General features: G+C 35.8%; 1 protein-coding gene across 1 annotated transcript; it reads left to right on the forward strand.

Annotated features, from left to right (window-relative positions):
- Nucleotides 1–355: 355 nt before the first annotated feature.
- Nucleotides 356–3115, forward strand: LOC145136633 (protein trichome birefringence-like 1). The gene is made up of 5 exons (XM_079070746.1): nucleotides 356–1461; nucleotides 1780–1972; nucleotides 2057–2250; nucleotides 2339–2497; nucleotides 2582–3115. The coding sequence occupies exons 1-5, from the start codon at nucleotides 521–523 to the stop codon at nucleotides 2928–2930; spliced, it is 1836 nt and encodes a 611-aa protein (XP_078926872.1). The 5' UTR covers nucleotides 356–520; the 3' UTR covers nucleotides 2931–3115.
- The last annotated feature ends 19058 nt before the right edge of the window (nucleotides 3116–22173 follow it).

Here is a 22173-nt window from a genome sequence, read left to right on the forward strand (position 1 = left end):
ATAATTCTGTTTTAGAAAAAAAAAAAAAAAACCTAGGTCAAAAAATATAAAAGAAAAAGATTAAACTATTATGTTGTTACTTTACATCAAGATAATTAAATTAAAATACATGATTACATATAGTAATCAAATAGTACAAAGTTACAGACTACACTTTGCCGCGTCTAAATAGTAAGTAGAATTGCCGCGTCTAAATAGTAAGTAGAATAGTAGATAACAAGATGCAACGCGGAATTGATGGAATGTGACATACAGTGGCATTCCTGTAAATCCATTGATTTCCAAGCCTTAATTAGAATCCTGTACACTAGAAGAATGTTGATATTAAATGAATATTTAAAATTCAGCATTAGTAATTACCGGTATTCACACCACAACACACACTCATTGCCATAATCATCTTCTCTCTCTAGAAACAACACTCACGGGACTACGTTCACATCCTTTCTCTCTCTACTTTTGTCTCTCAAACACTGAAATTTACTGATTTCTGCTTTTGGTTGGGTGTTGTTCCAGTTCCATGGCGGAATCAACCAAGTATATGCCCGTTAATGGAGGAGCTGTGGTGTCGGATTTCAAGTTTACGAAGATATTCTCTTTTAAAACCAAAAGGACTAGGGCTTTTGCTTATGTATTTATGGCTGTATTTGTTGTTCTTACTGTTTTTCTGGCTTTTAATCCTTCATCTAATCCTTCTTCTCCATGGTTCTCGAATATCTTCAGTGGTTCAAGCTTTGGGATCTCTAGTAGTAGGAGTAGTGGTAGTACAAATTTGCAACCCAATGGTACAGCTAGTTCTTCTGATGGTGGTATTAGATCCCAATTCTCTTCCATTTATTCTTTCCTTTTCAATTCAAATTCTACACAATCAAATCAGAATTCCACGGTTTCTACATCCAGTTCGAATGCTACTGTTGCTGGATCTAGAAGTGCAAATAGTGAAGCACCGACAGTGAATAATCATCCACCGATTGCTCCAAATCAGACACGAACTGGAGGTGTTCGTGATAAGTTTGAATCTATGAAGACGAATCAGACAACGATTAGGACTCCTCCGTCTCAATCTGTTTCAAATCAGACTACGCAAACAAAACCAAAACAGTCTTCGGAAACCCTCAAAAATGCTACCCAAAGTGGAGCGAAATCTAGTTCGGGGATCCCAAAATCGATGCCGGAAAACAGTAACGGAAGTGCGAATTCCACTTCTTCTGTAGTGAATAAAGGAGGGAATAATGGAACGAATACAGGAAGGTTAGCGAAGCCGGGGATTGAGGATTTGGTGAAGAATTTGTCAAACTGTAACCTGTTTGATGGGAATTGGGTGAGAGATGAATCATATCCATTGTACAAACCGGGTTCATGTTCATTGATCGATGAGCAATTTAACTGTTTCGTAAATGGCAGGCCTGATAAAGGATTTCAGATGCTTAAATGGAAGCCTAAAGCTTGCACGTTACCCAGGTTAGTGGTGTTAAAAGTCAAAACCCCCAATTTCATTTGTTACACGTTCTTGTTAGCGGGTTGCTAATTTATCGTACTTTATAACATCATTAATTGATAGATTTTGCTTCAATTACACTCAACAACCATAGTCCTTTTTATAGATTTTGTTTCAATTACACTCAACAACCATATTCTTTTTGATTTTGACCATTCTAATCCATAAAAAGTTACTTGATATATTCAAAATGGCGTGTGCTTTAAATTTTGCTGTCAAATTTGACTTCAATGGTGTTATCATAGTGAAGTCTTAAATGTTTTATGAAACTATTTGTACAGGTTAGATGGAAGCCGAATGTTGCAGCTATTGAGAGGAAAACGATTAGTTTTTGTTGGCGATTCATTGAACAGAAACATGTGGGAATCATTGATATGTATTCTAAGAAACTCCATTAAAGATCAAACAAAAGTTTACGAAGCTTCAGGAAGACACCATTTTAGATCAGAACCTTCTTATTCGTTTGTATTCAAGGTATGTTCCATTCATGTTAAACTTTTCACTAATGATTGTAATGTCGATCAATATTCTTAGTTTTCTTTCGTTTTGGACTTGTAGGATTATGATTGTACAGTCGAATTCTTTGTGGCTCCATTCATTGTTAGAGAATCCGAAACAAAAGACAAAAATGGAGCAAAAAAGGAAACCCTACGCCTCGATTTAATTGGTACTTCTGCAGATCAATACAAAAACGCCGACATTGTTGTTTTCAACACCGGTCATTGGTGGACTCATGAAAAAACCGCAAAAGGGTATGTCTTATCTTCAATCTTTATTCCACCAAAAGTTTCTTTTTTCCTTTTCTCAATAACCCTGATAATCAAAATCAAAACTTTTCAGGAAAGATTATTATCAAGAAGGCAGCCATGTCTATGGTGAACTCAATGTTCTAGAAGCATTTCGTAAAGCCATGACAACATGGGGAAGATGGGTTGATGCCAATATAAACCGTAGCAAATCTTTAGTCTTTTTCCGTGGTTATTCTGCTTCTCATTTCAGGTAAATTAACATCAAATAAAGTTACAATTATGATCAAATGTTGTGAAAATTATCAAATTGATCTGAAATTATATATTTATGTAGAGGAGGGCAGTGGAATTCAGGAGGACAATGTGACAATGAAGTGGAGCCTATTAAGAACACAACCTATCTGACACCATATCCAGATAAAATGAAGGTATTGGAGAAGGTTTTAAGAGGAATGAAAACACGAGTTTCATATCTAAACATTACAAGATTGACAGATTTTAGGAAAGATGGACACCCTTCAATCTATAGAAAAAAACATTACTCAGATGAAGAAAGAAGATCACCATTACACTTTCAAGATTGCAGCCATTGGTGTCTTCCTGGAGTACCAGATTCTTGGAATGAGATATTATATGCACAGCTTTTGTTAAATGAATACCAAAATCAACAACTAAAACATTAGGTAAAGTTGAGTTGTGAATTGGATTTACTTACAGATCTAAAGAAATTGTGAATTACCCCTTATTTTTTTTTGTCCCTTTAGCCTTAGGGAATATATAGAAACAAATAAGCAGATGATCCGAGAAGAATTGTTTCTGTATTGATTTTTTTATATGAAATATGAAAAGAGCAGTATATTCAATCAGAGACTGAAAAGGGTGTTTGTTTATTTATTTATTTATCATATATGGTGCTTATATAATTTGGAGAGAGAAAATTTAAATAATCGGCAACCATGTTTTGCCAAAATTTTACAATAAAGAATGTTGATGCGATCCTATAATAGAGGTTGGTACTTGATAGTATTCAACAAATGAGATCCAATTCATGTTATTATATGAGATGGCAGGATACCCATCAATCAATGCAAGATTAAGGTTGTGTTTGATATACATCTGACCGAGTCAAGTTAGACATTTTTGGCTGACTCGGTCAGCTAAAGCTGTTTGATAAAACAATTTCGGACGTCTGGCTCAGAATGAAAAATCTGACTGGGTAAGAAGATTGGAATTGCCTGACTGAGAAAGAAAGAAGCGTGTTCCAATTGTGCCCATGCCCTACCGCTTCTCTTTCAGTGCCTCCACAGCCCCACCGATCGACGCCTTCTTCCTCTTCTCATTAGGTATGCGTTTTTCTCTACAAGTTCCGATTTTTTTGAAAATGTATGGATTCCGATTTCTATCGATTTCGTTTTTGAAAATGTCTGGGTTGGATTGATATTGTATCCGTTCTTGACGTTAGTATTCACATCGATTTCTATTTCACTGTGTATATCAAGAATCGAGTAAAATAATCTGGATTATGATCATTCTTGTCCTCGTTCTTTGTTCTCGATTGTATTACGCATCAGTTGTTATCAAGTCAAATCGATTTAATTCACGATTCTCGATCTTTCTCTTGTTGGTATTCAATTGAATCGAGCAATTAGTTCAGTGATTCAATTTGTTATGTTGTAATTTATTGAATCAAGAAATTCGTTTTGTGGCTGAATCATTAATCGAAAAGTTGTTAATCAATAATTCATCTCAACTTGTTTTGATTTCATCCATTCACGTTTAATCTTGCATTAATTTATATTTTATATTTTGTTTCCTAATGCTGTGTTATGTGAGTATTACAAGCTCTGTAACAAAATTATTCTCTATTCTTTACGTTTTTTAAGTCCATGCTTCAAAGTTCAAATTTGTTTGTTATTGAAAGATTACTAATGGCAATTGGCAAGTCATACATGATAATTATATATTGAAATATGAATAGTTATAAGTATCTTGGTGGATGGGTTATTATCTAAACTAAAGATTGGGTTGTTGATGGATAGATTAGTTTTTGGTGTTTTGTTTATTAAAATTTTGTTTATGATAAGTTGGGTAATTATGTATCAGGTGTATCTCGGAGAAGATGGGGAAGATGTTCCTATAACTGGTGCAATTACTATCTGCTCTCCATGGGGCCTTTTGTTCGTATGTATCACATTTTAACAACAAATGTTAATTTATGTAACCGGTGGCATATTGTCACACCCCAAAACCGGAACGGCGGAATCGTTCAGGGGTGGAGGACGTCATGTTTAGTATCACGAGATATGTATATGGTAAGCAAGTAATGAACAACTATTTCATTTCGAAAGAAAGTGTTTACAATGTGTGTGTTCACAAAACATAGAATTCATACACAAATAACAAAACAAGACTTGAAGCTATAATGCTTCATCTTCCGAATCCCCAGCACGAGCACCTGCATACACAATTAGTCATTTAACAACTAATTAACTAAGTTAAGACATCCTAGGACATGAAAAACACTTGATTTAAGTGCTATAAGTACTAAGGATTGCATCTAAGGGTTGTAGGGCTTGGATTTTGAGTTTAGGGTCCAAGGGTAAACTCTTTATGAGTTTACGGTTTTGGGACCAACTCCCTTGGAGTTTACGGTTGTAAACCCATGAGTTTACGGCCGTAAACTCATGGTACTTCTACCATTTTGTGTTTTGAAGTCCTAAAGGTCATAATGAAGCATCCTTACTTCAAGTCTAAGCCTTAGGAAGTGATTGTGGCAACATTTCACCCCTTTGTAGAGTTTACGGCCCATGGACCATTTCTCCATGAGTTTACGGCCGTAAACTCTAATGGTCCTTGATGTAATGGTCCTTGATGTTTTCGATGTTTAAGGATCTATACACTTCAAGGAAGGGTTCTGGGTCACTTGCCTTGCATCCTATAGGGTTTATGGCCCTAATGGCCACCAAAAAGGGGTTTATGGTCTTGGGAGTTTACGGCCGTAAACTCCCTTTGATCTTGTGTTCTTGATGTTTCCAAGTCTCTAAGCATGGATACTAACTAGATATGAAGTATAATAGGGAAGTGTACTTACGATCTAGAAGCTTGAAATTGTTGATATTGGCCAAGAACACTAGTGCGTGTTCTTGGTGTTCTTGGTGAAACTTGAAGATCTAAGAAAACATGATTTTTATGGATGAATCATGAGGATGAAGCTAGTTAAGAAGGATTATCAACAAACTAGAGAAAGAAGACTTACGATTTTTGAAGATCAAGCATGAAGATCGGGATGATACTTGAGAGAAAACTCATGTGTTCTTGAAGGGAAAGTGAAAGAATGAAGAAAAGTGAAGGAAATGAACTTATATGGAGGAGTTTACGGCCGTAAACTCCATGTTTACTGTCGTAAACTCCATTTGATGGAGTTTAGGGCTTGATTCTTGTACTGTGGCCTTTAGCAGATAAATTCCAACACTTATTCCTTAAGTGTACTAGGCCTAAACTCCTTAGAAAGACCTTTAACAGGGCTAGACTCAGTACTAATGAGTTTGACACTCATTTGAGTTGATTGAATGGGCTTTAAAATCAAAAAAAAAAAAATTCCGGGTTGTCACACAGATTGAGTCTAGATTAATGTCATAGGACTTTTCAAAAATTTTTATGATAGGGCTATATGCACAACTGTATGTACTACTCATTTCCACACTTAAACAGAACATACACTATACAATGTTTTTGCATTTTTATTGTTTAATGTGATGAAAAAACTTTCATGTTAATTGTAATTTATGATTGTAGATTGTTAGTTTTTCCTCATCATCATACATTCTTTATAACATGCAGGCTCCTACCACAAAAAGTGTAGTTTTGACTTTTGACCTTGTATTCAAATGTTAAGCAACTATTATAGGTGACTTGATTTCATCCATTCACGTTTCCCCTGTTCTTGATTCTTCAATTTCATCCATCACTTGCTTAAATTGATTAATGAATGTGAATTTGGTCAAAAAATGAATTGTTTGAATTGTTGAAAAACAATGTATAGAGCAGCAGGGGTGAAATTGTCATTTTTCATCAGTAAGCATATTCAGTCAGATGTACAATCAAACAACAATGTTTCTTACTCGACCATGATTTCTTACCCAGACAGACATTTCTCAGTCAGCACTTTCTCAGTCAGCAACTATCAAACGGGACCTAAATAGATTGTAAGAGATATCTTATACTTGATAAAATTGCAAAAAGGGTCCCTGTGGTTGTCAAAATTATGTGATTTTGGTCCGTAAATGTATTGTGGTGCAAAAGTAGTCCAATTTTGGATACTTTGAGTATTTTTGGTCCAAAAATGTTAACTTTAACAAATTGGTTGTTAATTTTTTCAAAATGACATTTTTACCCTCATGGACCATTTCTGCAACCAAAATACAATGACCATTTATACATCTCTTCTTTTTAATTTTATTCAATAATTATACATTAAATCTTTTTTTAATTGGGTAATTTACAAAAGACACTACGTTTACATGAAAATTCTAATTTGACACTGTGTTATTTTTTGTCTTAAATTTGATACTTTGTTTTCTAATTTGTTACAATTCTGACCACTTGACCGGTCAACCCGGTTACTTGCTGACGTGGCATGATGACGTGTCAGTTTTGATGATGTGGCATGCTGACATGACATGCTGACGTGTCAAAATTGAAATTTTTTTTCCACAAAAGACACTAAGTTTTAAATTTTTTTTCGATTTTGACACTAAGTTTTTTTTTTTTTTTCAATTTTGACACTCTATTTTTTTGTTCCAAATCGAACATTATTTTTTTCAATTTTGTTTAATGCTGACCATTTTCCATTTGAAACCGTATAAATATTTTTTTATTACATTTTAAACCTTATAATATTTTTTTTCATTTAAAAACCATATTTTTATATAAATACAAAGTTTTTTTTTTACATTCAAAGCATATGTTTTATAAATCTTTTTAGCTATATAATGTGAGTCGAACTAACCATAAACTTCAAATAAGAATAACAAAATTTTATCAATTATCACTTATCAAAATATTATTTATTTTATTTTTTGTTGTAGATTTTACACATATTTTTATTTACGATTAAATAATTATAAGGTTTCAAATAGAAAATGATCGTCATTGAACAAAATTGGAAAAATGATTTTCGATTTGGTACAAAAAAATAGAGTGTCAAAATTGAAAAAAAAACTTAATGTCAAAATCGAAACAAATGAAAACTTAGTGTCTTTTGTGGAAAAAAAAATTCAATTTTGACACGTCAGCATGTCATGTCAGCATCCTACGTCATCAAAACTGACACGTCATCATGCCACATCAGCAAGTAACCGGGTTGATCGGTCAAGTGGTCAGAATTGTAACAAATTGGAAAACACAGTATCAAATTTGAGACAAAAAATAACACAATGTCAAATTAGAATTTTCGTGTAAACGTAGTGTCTTTTGTGCCATTTACCCTTTTTAATTTCATTTTATTAGATTACTTTTTTATAGTAATATATTAATAAATATCATTTTTAATATATAATATTTATATATTAATAAATATTAATTTATTGGATTATTAATTACATTTAGTTAATTATTTTTTAATTTATTTTTTAATAGATTATTTATTTTTATTGGATTATTATATATTAATTAATATTATTTAAATATATAATATTAATATATTAAAAAATATTACTTTATTGGATTATTAATTTCTTTTTTATTAGATTTTAAGTTACTAATAAAAATTATTTTTTAATATATAATATTTATATATTAATAATATTATTTTAATGGATTACTATTTTTAATTGTTTTCTTCATTATTATAAATAAAAAACTTAAAGAAAATCACACCCAACAACATCTCTTAATTTATTATAAATATTTAGAAGATAATATATTTTTAACAACAACACCACCATCTCCCAGTCCGGTAATGGTAGGATGAGTGAGAATTTTTTAAAATAAATTAGGATGGTGGTGGTGTTGGTGTTGTCCAAAAATGAAAAAGAAATTATTCCAAACAATATGATGAGGGTCGTGCAATGGGGTGGACGTATAATGCCGAAAAAGGGTCGGATTACTAAGTCATATTACAAGAGATCTTAGAGATTGAGTATTATGACAGCAAACCCTCAACTGTGTACCGTTTAATTGTATATGGTTTAATAAAAAAGACGGTGTAATAGTCAACAAGACAACTTGATTGATGTCAAACCCAACTCTCGACTTCAAACTGACGACCTTTTTTATTTGTCATTACATAACAAGTGTTTATACACTATACCCTTCAGTGACAAAGGAGACGAAGATAAGTGGACAGTTATCAAGACAAAACCAAGAGAGGTATTTAAAGTGTAACGCCCCATTCCTGGTATGTGCTTTAATAAAGTAATTTTCATTTCTTAAGGGGTACTCGACGAGTCTGTAGCCCGACTCGTCGAGTAGAGACGGGATGATCACACAATTTAAGTTGGCTACTCGGCGAGTCCATATGAAGGGACTGTTGGGTTTTGAGCATTTTAACACTTCCTAAGTGTACATGCAACCCTATTAAACCTTGGATCTATGTTTGTCTAAGATACATGCAAAATATTATTTTCCAAGGTTCATAACCTATCTAGCATGGCATGGGGTACTTTTAACCATAAAAGAACTAGATGAATTACATACCTTTTGTTGATTGTTGATTCCTTGGAGTTTGAGAGCCAAGCACCAATAATGTGAATGCCTCAAATGGAAATCACAAATCACCACAAACTTGGAAAATGTATGAGAGAGTATACTAACTCTTGATTTTGGCCACCACACTTACACACACATAAGGGTGTTTTTCATGCAACATAAGCTTGTTTATATAGTGTACATGGTTAGGGTGAAACCCTAATAACCCATGTCTTTTCCTCTTCCAAGGATCCATGGGTAAAAGCTCCATGGATCATCCATGGACTTCCATATAAGCTTAGCCCATTCCAAATGAGTGTTAGCCCACACCATATAAATATAATAGCCCATGATTTAATTAGTCTTCCTTTTAATCACTAAATTAATTCATAATTAATTCAAGATTAAAAACTAATTAAGTAACATGACTTTACATTAATATATTATAACTTATAATATATTAATAAATCGTAAGTATACAACTCTCATAAAATATCCATAACTAGTTCGGGTGAAGTGCAACCCAAATGGACCATGCCGGGTCGGGTCAAGTATATACCAAATAAGTTATGGACTTAGACACCTTATCCAACAGACTCCCACTTGGATAAGTCTAATAACTGTATTTGCCTATATTACTTCAGGAACCAACCGGCAATCGTAGCTCTCGAAAACTCTTGTGAACTATGAAGCGCCATTTTAGATAAGTGATCATATAATCCTCTGTTCTCATGATATCAGCTGGACAAATACATGGAACAATGTCTTACTTATTGTCTAGCAGTTGTTTCTCGATTTCCGATTTGTTTGACAAAGAACTTAACTGAACACATCAATTTAGTTCTGACCGGGCCCGGTACATGGGTCAACACAAAATCATCGAGGGGCCCATATATCGCTTCTATTTCTAGAAGGAACAGATAAACTTCGACTCATATGCTTGTTCTACTACTTGTTGAATTGTACACAAAGGCACGTTTTATAACATCAAGTTACTGATGCGTTTACGTGCAATCAATGCACAACCAATTCATAGGTAACAACTCATATCTCTAGGTTTGAAGACTTATATGATATTATCGTCTCACGATCACTCGAGATAAATTCCATGAAGTGATACAAGTGAGCGTGGGTTTATTCCAATACTCATAACTTATGAGCACTCATGAACGTTGTAGCAACCATTGCTATGTCTAAACACCTTTAGCCATCTACAAACCCAATTCATGACAATCTTGATTCATACCTACTTCCGACGTATGACCGATTGTGGAGGTTTGAATAAATTAATTATTCTGGAAGTCAAAACATGCAAAACTGAAACAATAGTAAATAATTGACAATGATAGTAACACTTTACTCATAAATAAATCACACATTTTATTCATCATCAAACGTCGATTACATTTTACAAGTTTCAGAAAAATTATCTAATCTGTAAAACTAATATCGTCCCTCAGCCCGATGCGCCTCGCATGCTGCAAATGCTTAACCCTCGTCAGTCCCTTCGTAAGGGGATCTGCAGGGTTGTCATCTGACGATACCCTCTTTGCCACGAGGAGTTCTTCTTCTATCTTGTGTCTTATGAAGTGATATTTTCTGTCAATGTGTCGGGATCTGCCATGATCTCTCGGTTCCTTGGCTAAGGCAACCGCACTATTGTTGTCACAGAAAATCTCCATAGGTTCCTTAATGGCTGGTACAACTCCAAGGTCTCCGATGAAGTTCCTCAGCCATATCGCCTCCTTTGCCGCTTCACTCGCTGCTATGTACTCTGATTCACAAGTCGAATCAGCTACAGTCTCCTGTTTGGAACTCTTCCAAGTGATTTCCCCTCCATTTAAGGTAAAGACCCAGCCCGACTGAGAGCGGAAGTTATCCCTATCGGTCTGAAAGCTAGCATCACTATACCCTACTACTCTCAAGTCATCACTCCCACCAAGGGTAAGGATCCAATCCTTAGTCCTCCGCAGGTACTTGAGAATATTCTTTACCGCAGTCCAATGAGCCTTGCCAGGGTTCCCCTGATATTTGCTGACCATGCTCAAAGCGAAGGCCACATCAGGACGGGTACAAGTCATAGCATACATGATCGAACCAACAGCGGAAGCATAATGTAATCGACTCATCTCAGCTATCTCATCTTCTGTACTCGGGCTCTGAGCCTTGCTCAGTTTGGCATTGCTTTGGATCGGTAATTCTCCTTTCTTGGAATTCTGCATGTTGAACCTTTTCAACACCTTATCCAAGTAGATACTCTGACTAAGTCCAATTAGTCTTTTACTCCTTTCTCTTAATATCCTTATCCCTAGGATATAGGTAGCTTCTCCAAGGTCCTTCATAGCAAAGCACTTCCCAAGCCAGGACTTAACCTCCTGCAAGGTTGGGATGTCATTTCCTATGAGTAGTATGTCATCCACATACAGTACCAAAAAGCTAACTATACTCCCACTAGCTCTGACATACACGCAGGACTCATCTTCACTTCTTGAGAAACCAAACTCTTTGACCTTCTCATCGAAACAAAGATTCCAACTTCGAGATGCTTGTTTCAATCCATAAATGGATTTCTCAAGCTTGCACACTCTATTGGGGTACTCTACACTGACAAAACCTTCTGGCTGATTCATGTAAACATCCTCAGCCAACTTTCCGTTAAGGAAAGCGGTTTTGACATCCATTTGCCATATTTCATAATCATGAAATGCAGCAATGGCTAGCATAACCCTAATAGACTTAATCTTTGCTACTGGTGAAAAGGTTTCATCATAATCAATACCCTGAGTCTGAGTAAACCCCTTCGCAACCAGTCGAGCCTTATAAGTGTGCACCTTCCCATCCATGTCGGTCTTCTTCTTGAAGATCCATTTGCACCCGACTGTCTTACGGCCTGGTACATTGTCAACCAAGTTCCAAACTTGATTGTCATACATGGACTGTATCTCGCTGTCCATAGCCTCCTTCCATTTAGCAGACTCTGGGCCTGCCATGGCTTCCTTAACACTGTTAGGTTCATCCAGATTTACCAGTGTACTGTCACTGATAAATGTATCACCTTCCGTAGTAATATGAAATCCATAATAAAACTCAGGTGTGTTCCTAACCTTTGTGGAACGCCTCAGAAGTATAGACTCCTCAGCTGGATCAACAGGAATTTCCTCCTCAAGTTGATTGCTAGTGTCTGAGGTTCCTTCACCAATTGAGTCTTGAATTTCTTCAAGGTCAATTTGCCTCCCACTGTCTCCTTGGGTTATAAATTCTCTCTCTCGAAAGACCCCTCTCCTAGCCACAAAGACCACATTCTCACTGGGTCTGTAGAAGAGGTAACCAAAGGATTTTTGTGGGTAGCCGATGAAAATACATCTTTCACTTCGAGGTTCGAGCTTGTCATGAGTTTCGCGCCTCACGAAAGCCTCGCAACCCCAAATCTTGATATGGTCCAAATTGGGAACTTTCCCAGTCCACATTTCATGAGGTGTTTTGGCAACCTTCTTTGTAGGGACTAGATTAAGGATGTGGGCGGCAGTCTCTAAGGCATACCCCCAAAAAGAGATTGGTAGCGAAGCTCGACTCATCATAGAGCGAACCATGTCCAACAAAGTTCGATTGCGCCTCTCAGCCACACCATTCAGCTGTGGTGTCCTGGGAGGTGTCAATTGTGAGACAATCCTACACTCCTTAAGATAGTCGAGGAACTCAGTACTAAGATACTCACCACCTCGATCGGATCGAAGCATCTTAATGTTCCTGCCCAATTGATTTTCTACTTCCTGTTTAAACTCTTTAAACCTTTCAAAAGTTTCTGACTTATGTTTGATTAAGTAGACATAACCATATCTACTAAAATCATCAATAAAAGTCACATAATAACGATTAGCATCCCTTGTGGCGGTTTTGAATGGTCCACATACATCAGTATGTATAAGGTCCAACAAACCCTCACCCCTTGCACAAGTACCAGTGAAGGGTGATTTTGTCATTTTTCCAAGTAGACAAGACTCACAACTATCATCCGACTTGAGGTCGAACGACTCCAAGACTCCATCCTTTTGGAGCTGGCCTATGGGTTTCTTGCTTACATGTCCAAGACGACAATGCCACAAAGATGCTTTATCCAAGCTAGTAGAAGAATCAATACATAATACATTATTTCCTAAATTATCTACAACCGATACAGCTTCATACACACCATCACAAGGTAATGCTTTAAAATAAAGAACATTATTAAAGAAAGCATTAATACTACCAACTTCATTATCAAAAGAAAAGGTAAAACCTTGTTTGTACAAAGCATGAAAGGAAATAATATTCCTCTCCATTTCAGACGAGTACACACATTTATTCAAATCTAACTTTAACCCACTATCTAGCAACAAAGTATAAACTCCAATCTTGGTAACAGGTGCAACCTTCTTGTTCCCCATGATTAAGTTTATCTTTCCGTGCTCCACATCCTCACTTCTTCTTAGGCCCTGCAAGTCACAACAGATGTGAATACCACAACCTGTATCAAGAACCCAATAATTAGAATATGGTGAGTTATTAGACAATATAGTGTAAATACCTGCATGGGATGGTTTCACTTTCCCATCCTTGACATCCTGCAAGTACTTTGGGCAGTTTCGCTTCCAGTGCCCCTTATTTTGACAGTAGAAGCATTCAACATCCTTAGGGATGGCAGAAGGAGTGATAGAACCACCTTTGGTTCCAGATGAGGAGCCTTCAAGGGACTTTCCCTTGGTACCCTTCGAAGGGTGCTTCCTCTTCTTCCCTTTGCCTTGCCCGATAGCCAAAACAGGGGTAGTAGTAGGAGTAGGAGTAGCAACCGACTTACTCTTAAGACCACTTTCGGCAGTCTTCAGAAGTCCTTGAAGCTTACTGAGTGTGACTGTTGGATTAGTGTCTAAGTCCATAACTATAATTGGTATGTACTTGACCCGACTCGGCATGGTCCATTTGGGTTGCATGGCATCGGAACATTTGGATAGACCGTTTATGAGGAAAAGACATTTTGTGACATATTAATATATTATAAGTTCTAATATATTAATATGAAATCGTGTTATTTAATTAGTATTGATCAAGAATTAATTTGGACTTAATTTAGTGATCAGAAAGAGACTAATTAAATATATGGGGATTGATTGTGTAAATCATTCATTCTTATATATGTGGGCTTATGATCCAAGATTCCTTTATGTTGGGTTTAACCCATGTGGTGATCCATGGATACTCCATGGAGGTTAAAACCCATGGAGCATAAGGAATGGGTAAAGTCATGAGTTACATGGTGTAACCCTAATACACACTATATAAGAACCCCTTTAGTTCAAGAAATTGGCACAAGTGATACATATGTAAGAGGGCTAGCCAATTTGAACATGTATGTCTTCTTCTCATGGTTATTCCAAGAGTTCATGATGTTGTGTGAACCATTTGAGGTGTCACACTTGGGGCACTAGGCTCTCAAGCTTCATGGAGTCAAGCATCAACAACAAGGTATGTATTCTATCCATTTTATTATCCTAGTATCAATGTTTTGGTATGCTAGTTAGGATAATACCTTGGATAATCATATTTGCATGTATAATAGAGAAAACATAGATCCAAGGTATTTAGGGTTGCATGTACACTTAGGAGTGTTAGAATGCTCAAAACCCAACAGTGACTTCCTCTTTGTTCATGTGGTATGTCATACGAAATTGATCATAACACGATGGCAATGAGTGCAAAATGATATCAATTTCCAACTCCTCAGGGAAGTTCACATTCAGTTTCATTAGACGGTCCACATACCTTTGCATTTTCTGCATGTGGCTCGTGATTGGTTCGCTATCCTTCATACGGGTAGTGATCATGGAGGAGATTATTTCATACCGCTCTTGACGAGCACTCTGATGGTACCTTTCCATCAGATCCTGATGCATCTCAAAAGGGTAATAGTCCTCATAGGACTTTTGGAGTTCAGCTATCATGGTGGCCATCATGATGCATGCCACCTTGGTGGCATCTCTTTCATGTGCCTGATACTTAACGACCTCCTCAGGAGTAGCAGTGGACTCATCAAGCTCCTTTAGCTCCTTATCGAGGACATATTCCTTGTCCTCGTAACGAGTAACCATCCTGATGTTCCGGATCCAATCCATGAAGTTGGAACCATCAAAGATGACCCTCCCACAAAGGTTCATGAGGGAAAAGGAGCCAGTAGGGTTAGAGCCCGAAGCTTTGTTGTTGGAAGACATCTGAAAAGAAGAAAACAAGTTTAGATTAGGTATATGTCGAATCCTTAATAATACACCCAAATGTAATATTAAGGCTAGGATCCAACACAATATATTATTACTTAGAAGAGGGATGACGTAATCTAAGCTATAACATATTTGAAGGTAGGTGAATGACGATTCACCAATTTCCACCATGAAAACGAAATGAATTATTAGGTTTAATTGGTTTTTGAAATTCCTAGATTCTTTTGAGATTCATTGAACTTTTCAATGGCATGTTTCAATCTCGATTGTGCCCTTCAAGTTTTGTGACTGGGATGCCGAGGATCACAAAACAAGGTGTGAATAACCATGCAAATTCACTTGGTACCCTTAATATTATCACCTAATCAATGTGCCGGTTAACCACACACGCTCCACCGATCTATGATAAACATTAAGTCACCCTTCGTGATCCTTACTAGTCCAAGTTAGTGTGCCGGTTAACCACACACGCTCCACCAACGACTTGGTAAGGTACAAAGTGTGAATTTCATGGGTTAGCACCATATTTACATTTTCCTAAAGTAACTAAGATTGGGAATTTATATAAGGTTTAGTTAGTTTATAATATTCATCATACTTTTAATGAGAATTTATAAGTCCTTGTCCTACCCGTTCGGCTAACGACCCTCCACCAGTCAAGCAAGCGGTGGGTGAGAGTGGACACCCATTAAGTTGCCATTTTATAGGCAACAACCTTATACCCACCTTATAGACTGGCTTCGTGAATGAGGCGTACTAGCGGTAAGACGATTTTGATCTTATACATATATATAATAATTAACCATTAATGTTATAAATAGTATAAGGGTTGAATTTTAACTTTTAAAACTCTAAGTTATAAAATAAAGAAAAATTTTCATTCTTTTATTAGTTTAAAGTCTTCCATAACTTGTCCTCAAGTTATGGAACTTGAAGAGTTTTTTAATTAAAACTAATTTAAACACATAAGTTATGGAATTAATTAGTTTTGAATAGTTTCAAAACTTGCCCTCAAGTTTTGGAATTTGAAAAGTTTCACTTATGAATACTTTAATTCCAAGTTAACCTTAGAATTTTAAACGTTAAAATTCAAACCCTTATACTATTATTATAATTTTAATTATATAGATATGTATAAGATGAAGTCAATCTTACCGTTAGTAGGCCTCATTCACGAAGCCGGTCTATAAGGGGGGTATAAGGTTACTGCCTATAAAATGGCAGTTTAATGGGTGTCCACTCTCACCCACCGCTTCCTTGACTGGTGGAGGGTCGTTAGTCGAACGGGTAGGAAAGGACTATAATTCTCCCTTCATTAAAAGTATTAATGATAAATACTAAGTAACTAAACATTTATAAATTCCCAATTCTTAGTTACTTAGGAAAATGTGAAATTGGTGCTAGCCCATAAAATTACACTTTGTACCTTACCAAGTCGTTAGTGGAGCATGTGTGGTTAACCGGCACACTAACATGGACTAGTAAGAGTGGCAAAGGGTAACTTAACTTTATTATAGATCGGTGGAGCGTGTGTGGTTAACCGGCACATCGATTAGGTAATATTGTTGAGGGTACCAAGTCAATTTGTATGGTTATTCACACCTTGTTTGTGATCCTCGGCATCCCAGTCACAAACTTGAGAGGGCACAATCGAGATTCAAACATGCCATTGAAAGTTCAATGTATCTCAAAAGATCTAGGAGTTTCAAATCCAATTAAAACTTAATTATATTTCGTTTTTCTATGGTGGAAATTGGTAAATCGTCATTTACCTACCTTTAACTATTTTATAACTTGGATTACGGCATCCCTCTTCCAGTTATAAATAGGTTATTGGGTCCTAGCCTTAATATTTCATATTGGGTGTTATATTAAGGACTCTAAATCAACTAACTTGAATATCTCCCAAAAGATGTCTAAGTTCAGACATCTATGATCTTCCCAAATCTCTTGAAACAAGCTTTCCTAAATGAAGATGATGTCCCATGGAAATCATACTTCTTTCACCTCCTCCAATTATTCTCCCTAACCCACAAGTTCCTGAAAAGTTTAAGGTCACTCAAGCCCTATTGGCAAGCAAAGGTCTATGTGTGATCACATCTTGGAGATGTAGTCACATATTGACAAGCCGGGAGAGTTGGGTGTCAAAGTCTTGAGAAAGTTGGTGACTCAACTATTTTCTAAGTCACATAGTGAGTTCCTTTGGGACTCCTATGAAACAGACTATGACAAGACCCTTAATGATCTTATCTATTTGCTAAGATCAACTTCCTAAAACTTTATGGACATTGACAATGATGACATTGGATATCCAGTAAAGCTCTCTCTTCCCAATGGAAAGGGATCGGCCATAGTCAACTCGGTTGACCAAATGGTAAAGAGAACGGCTAAGTCTGAGATAGTCCCATTATCAATGGTCCATTGCCAAAGAAAGGGGCATTAGTTGCGAAGCTGCCAAATTTACCTAAGGATATTAAAGTCAATAAGTTTGACTCTACTTCAGGTAAAGTCCACTATCTAACTCTGCTAAGTTTCTATTCTGAGATTCTTGATACATGATGTGACTGGGTCACATGTTGATGTTTTAAGAATCAAAGAAAAGGTGAAGAAACTTAAAGAAAGAATATGCTGAATCTGATGGCATAGATGGATTTCTATCGCATAGTTTGAAGATCGGATTCTTGAGCTACTTCTTAAGAGTTATGATATATTGCTTAGGAATAAATAACAACAAAGTTTTCATGTGCTTTTGCATTGTAAGGATAGTTTTTCCGCAAAGTTTTTTAAAATAAAAGGAAAAATGATGATTTTATTTATTTATTTTAAAATATCCTTACAAATGGCATTTGAGGAAAAAATTGTTGCTTATAAGATTCCATTAAGAGCAAGAGTGGAAATATGAATTTGATTCTTTCATTTGTGGTAGTGTCTAAATTTACCAAATAAGGAAAGATTCTCATCACCTAAGTTTCAGTTGGATAGAAACTTGGAATCATGCCAGTTGTATAGCATGATGAATAAGAACTTTCAAGCATTGGAAAAATTAAGACTAACTACTTGTTCACATGGATGTGTGAGTCAAGTAAAGGATCGAGTACACATTCTTGTGCACTGATCAAGCCCACCACAAATAATCGTTAAGACTATTCGTCATTATTTACTAAAGTTTAGTAAATATGGTTATACTTACAGGCTTAAGTATAATTCTGAATCATTGGAAAAAGGTTTCAATGTATGGCAGAGCGAATAAGAAGAATCAACTTAGGCAGAAAGATAAAAGTTTCTCAAATCTGAAAAGATGGGAGAGTACTTTAGTATCATGTTATATAATCATCTTAATGATTAAGAGACCTTATCACAATTCATCCTCTAAGTGCATTCTGATAGCTAAGAAGAGGAGCTATGAATTGTTGAAGTGGTTAAATCAAGAAGATGATTTATACTTCGTTCCAAAAACAATTCTTAGAGTTATACTCTAAGATTGTAACTTGAGTGACATGTCTTAAAGAAGGTTTAAAACACTTGTCAAATGTAAGAGTAAAAGTTTTCTACTCTTTTACATTTGAAATTGGTAAGTTGTGATGTTTTGGATAAAACAAAGACCAACTAAGGCCAATTGTGTGATGTGTTTGTCCTGATTAGAATCCACACTATCTCTTGAATATCTGACAAGAAAGTCTTATATGTCAAGAGGACAGTGGGAGTCTTAAAGGTCTTGAAAGTCTCAAGAACTAATCAAGAATAAAACCTGAAGTTCTTCACTAGCACACGACTTGAGGTTTATAACTTATCGTGTCGACATGTCTGTGCCTATTCAAGTTAGCTTTGCATATGAGTTCTTAGAGTTCTCAATTGGTTGCACAACTACTTGGAAGCAATGGCAGGCCCTTGAGCTGCCAAAATGGCAAGAATTTAAGATTGCACAAGTTTAATCCATATAAGTGTGGATTTGTCAGTAACCTTGTCTTGTGATTATGGTTTTGACAAAATTCATATGGATAGGAACTCATACACCATTAAAATCTAAGTGTCATAAGGTTTCTCTTCGATTCATGAAAATGATGGTGAGGAAACACTTTCACTAAGTAGATTTTATATAGATAGCAATTGTGATATTTGCATTCTCAAAGTCGTTAGTGGAGCGTGTGTGGTTAACCGACACACTAACATGGACTTGTGAGAAGTGGCAAAGGTCTAAACAATTGAGACTATGATTACGACATCCCTTTTCATAGTTCTTAAAATTGTTTAGACACACATGTGAGCTATCTAAGATAAGGTGTATTATATTGATAAAGTTTTATCAAAGCAATCTAGTATCGGAAATCTGAACTTTGGTAAGAAAGTCAATAAAGTATTGATTTCTAGAAGTCCAGCTGATTTCTGATTACATGTCAAAGCTAGTGGGAGCATGATTGTTATGCTAATAATCATCATGTTAGTGGGAGCATGATAATTATGATAAAAATTGCAAGTTAGCAATGTTAATTATAGAAAACAAAGTTTCAATTCGTGAGGCTGCAGGGGTTGAAAAAGTTGTTTTGCTATAATTAAGGGAGAGGAAATTATACTTCATTTCAATTCTAAAAGCTTAGATTGAGATTTTAATCGTATTTAGTCAAGGATATATATATGAATTTCATGTTGGAATGGCTCAACATAAGGAAATTCTATATATGGGTCCATTATTTGCGTTCTAAAATTCGATTATGATTACGGCATCCCTTTTCATAATCTGAATTATGAGAACTTGGCAAATAGAAATGGAAATGTTATAGCAAAAGACTGGTTTAGTCTTTATGTGAGACATCATGACTCGTGTCCCATATGCTTCGGATATAGGATCGATTTCATGTGCTATATTTATCCTTTCTAAAATTTTTCAAATGCCTGGGGCATTAAGAAGGGAAAAGGTCTAGAACTGGATATGACTAAAAGGATTAAGCAATTGTCGAGGACAATCTAAGGTTTACCAAAGATTGGTTGCTCAAGGACAGTTGGAAGTATAGTGATAATTCTGGAAGGACCATGTTGACATATTCTGAAAAGAGGCAACTCTTGTTCAAAGTGATGGTCAAAATGGGAATATGGAATTGTTTCCATAGGTGGAAGTTATTATTTGAATAAGTGTAAGATTAGGAAACTTAATGCAAGAAGGATGTTTCCAAGGAGTTGATCTCCTTGGAATGCTCTGTAATGGTTGTTGTCAAGTCTTTCTGACTCTGTGCATAATCATTACAGGAGGATCAATGCATATAAGTTTAGAATCTAACAGATTTCAGTAAATGGCATGAATTTGGAATTCTTGCATTTGCAGTAACGATTTGGGACTGTGAAAGAGGATCATTGGAGTTATGTTCAATTGATCTAATTCACAAAGTGTAGATCATAGACAAACATAGTATGCATACTTGGTGTATGGCATGACTAGTGTTTAGAAAACATAGTGTGCATGCTTGGAGCATGGCATGACTATTGTTTCAATTCAAGTATTAAGTTGATTAATCGAAACATGAATAATGAGTAATCAATATGGTGCTTAGATAAAAGATGTTTTATTTACACTCAAAGTGTTGGGGCCATATAGGATTAGTATTATTTTGTGTTTCACTTTGCATGTTTTGACTTCCAGAATAACTTGGTCGTTCTCCCTGAATGACTAAGTTATTCAAACCATCCACAGTCAGTCATATGTTGGAAGTAGATATGAATCAAGACTGTCATGAATTTGGCTTGTATGATTTGTCTAATGTGCATTAGACATAGCAAGAGTTGCTACAACATTCATGAGTGCTCATAAGTTCTGAGTATTGGATTCGACCCGCGCTCATTGGAATCACTTCATGGATTTTATCACGAGTGATCATGAGACGATAATATCTTATATTCTTCAAACCTAGAGATATGAGTTGTTACTATGAGTTGGTTGTACATTGATTGCATGAAAACGCATTCGGTAACTCGGTGTTATAAAACGTGCCTTTGTGTATGATTCAACAAGTAGTAGAACAAGCCATATGAGTCGAAGTTTATCCATTCCTTTTACCTTCGGGATAAAAGCGATATCTGTGGGCCCCTCGATGATTTGGTGATGACAAATGTAAGTGCTCGGCCGGGCCTGGACTGATTTGATTTGTTCAATTAGTCAGTCGTCATAAATCGGAAATCGGGAAACAACAAATGGACAGAGAGAATGATTATAATCCATGTCTCAGTCCATATGATATCTAGAATGGAGGAATATATGATCCCTTATCTAATGGACAAGTCATTGACAAAGGTCAGAGTTCATCTACAAGGTCAGAGTTCGACAGCGGCTTTTGAGAGCTACGATTGCCAGTTGGTTCCAGAAGTCATACGCAATAATAGTTTTAGACTTATCCAAGTGGGAGACTGTTGGATTAGTGTCTAAGTCCATAACTATAATTGGTATGTACTTGACCCGACTCGGCATGGTCCATTTGGGTTGCATGGCATCGGAACATTTGGATAGACCGTTTATGAGGAAAAGACATTTTGTGACATATTAATATATTATAAGTTCTAATATATTAATATGAAATCATGTTATTTAATTAGTATTGATCAAGAATTAATTTGGACTTAATTTAGTGATCAGAAAGAGACTAATTAAATATATGGGGATTGATTGTGTAAATCATTCATTCTTATATATGTGTTTTTATGATCCAAGATTCCTTTATGTTGGGTTTAACCCATGTGGTGATCCATGGATACTCCATGGAGGTTAAAACCCATGGAGCATAAGGAATGGGTAAAGTCATGAGTTACATGGTGTAACCCTAATACACACTATATAAGAACCCCTTTAGTTCAAGAAATTGGCACAAGTGATACATATGTAAGAGGGCTAGCCAATTTGAACATGTATGTCTTCTTCTCATGGTTATTCCAAGAGTTCATGATGTTGTGTGAACCATTTGAGGTGTCACACTTGGGGCACTAGGCTCTCAAGCTTCATGGAGTCAAG

Source organism: Lactuca virosa, chromosome 9, assembly GCF_052849685.1.
Source record: "Lactuca virosa cultivar CGN04683 chromosome 9, Lactuca_virosa_CGN04683_v6, whole genome shotgun sequence".
NCBI lineage: Eukaryota > Viridiplantae > Streptophyta > Magnoliopsida > Asterales > Asteraceae > Lactuca > Lactuca virosa.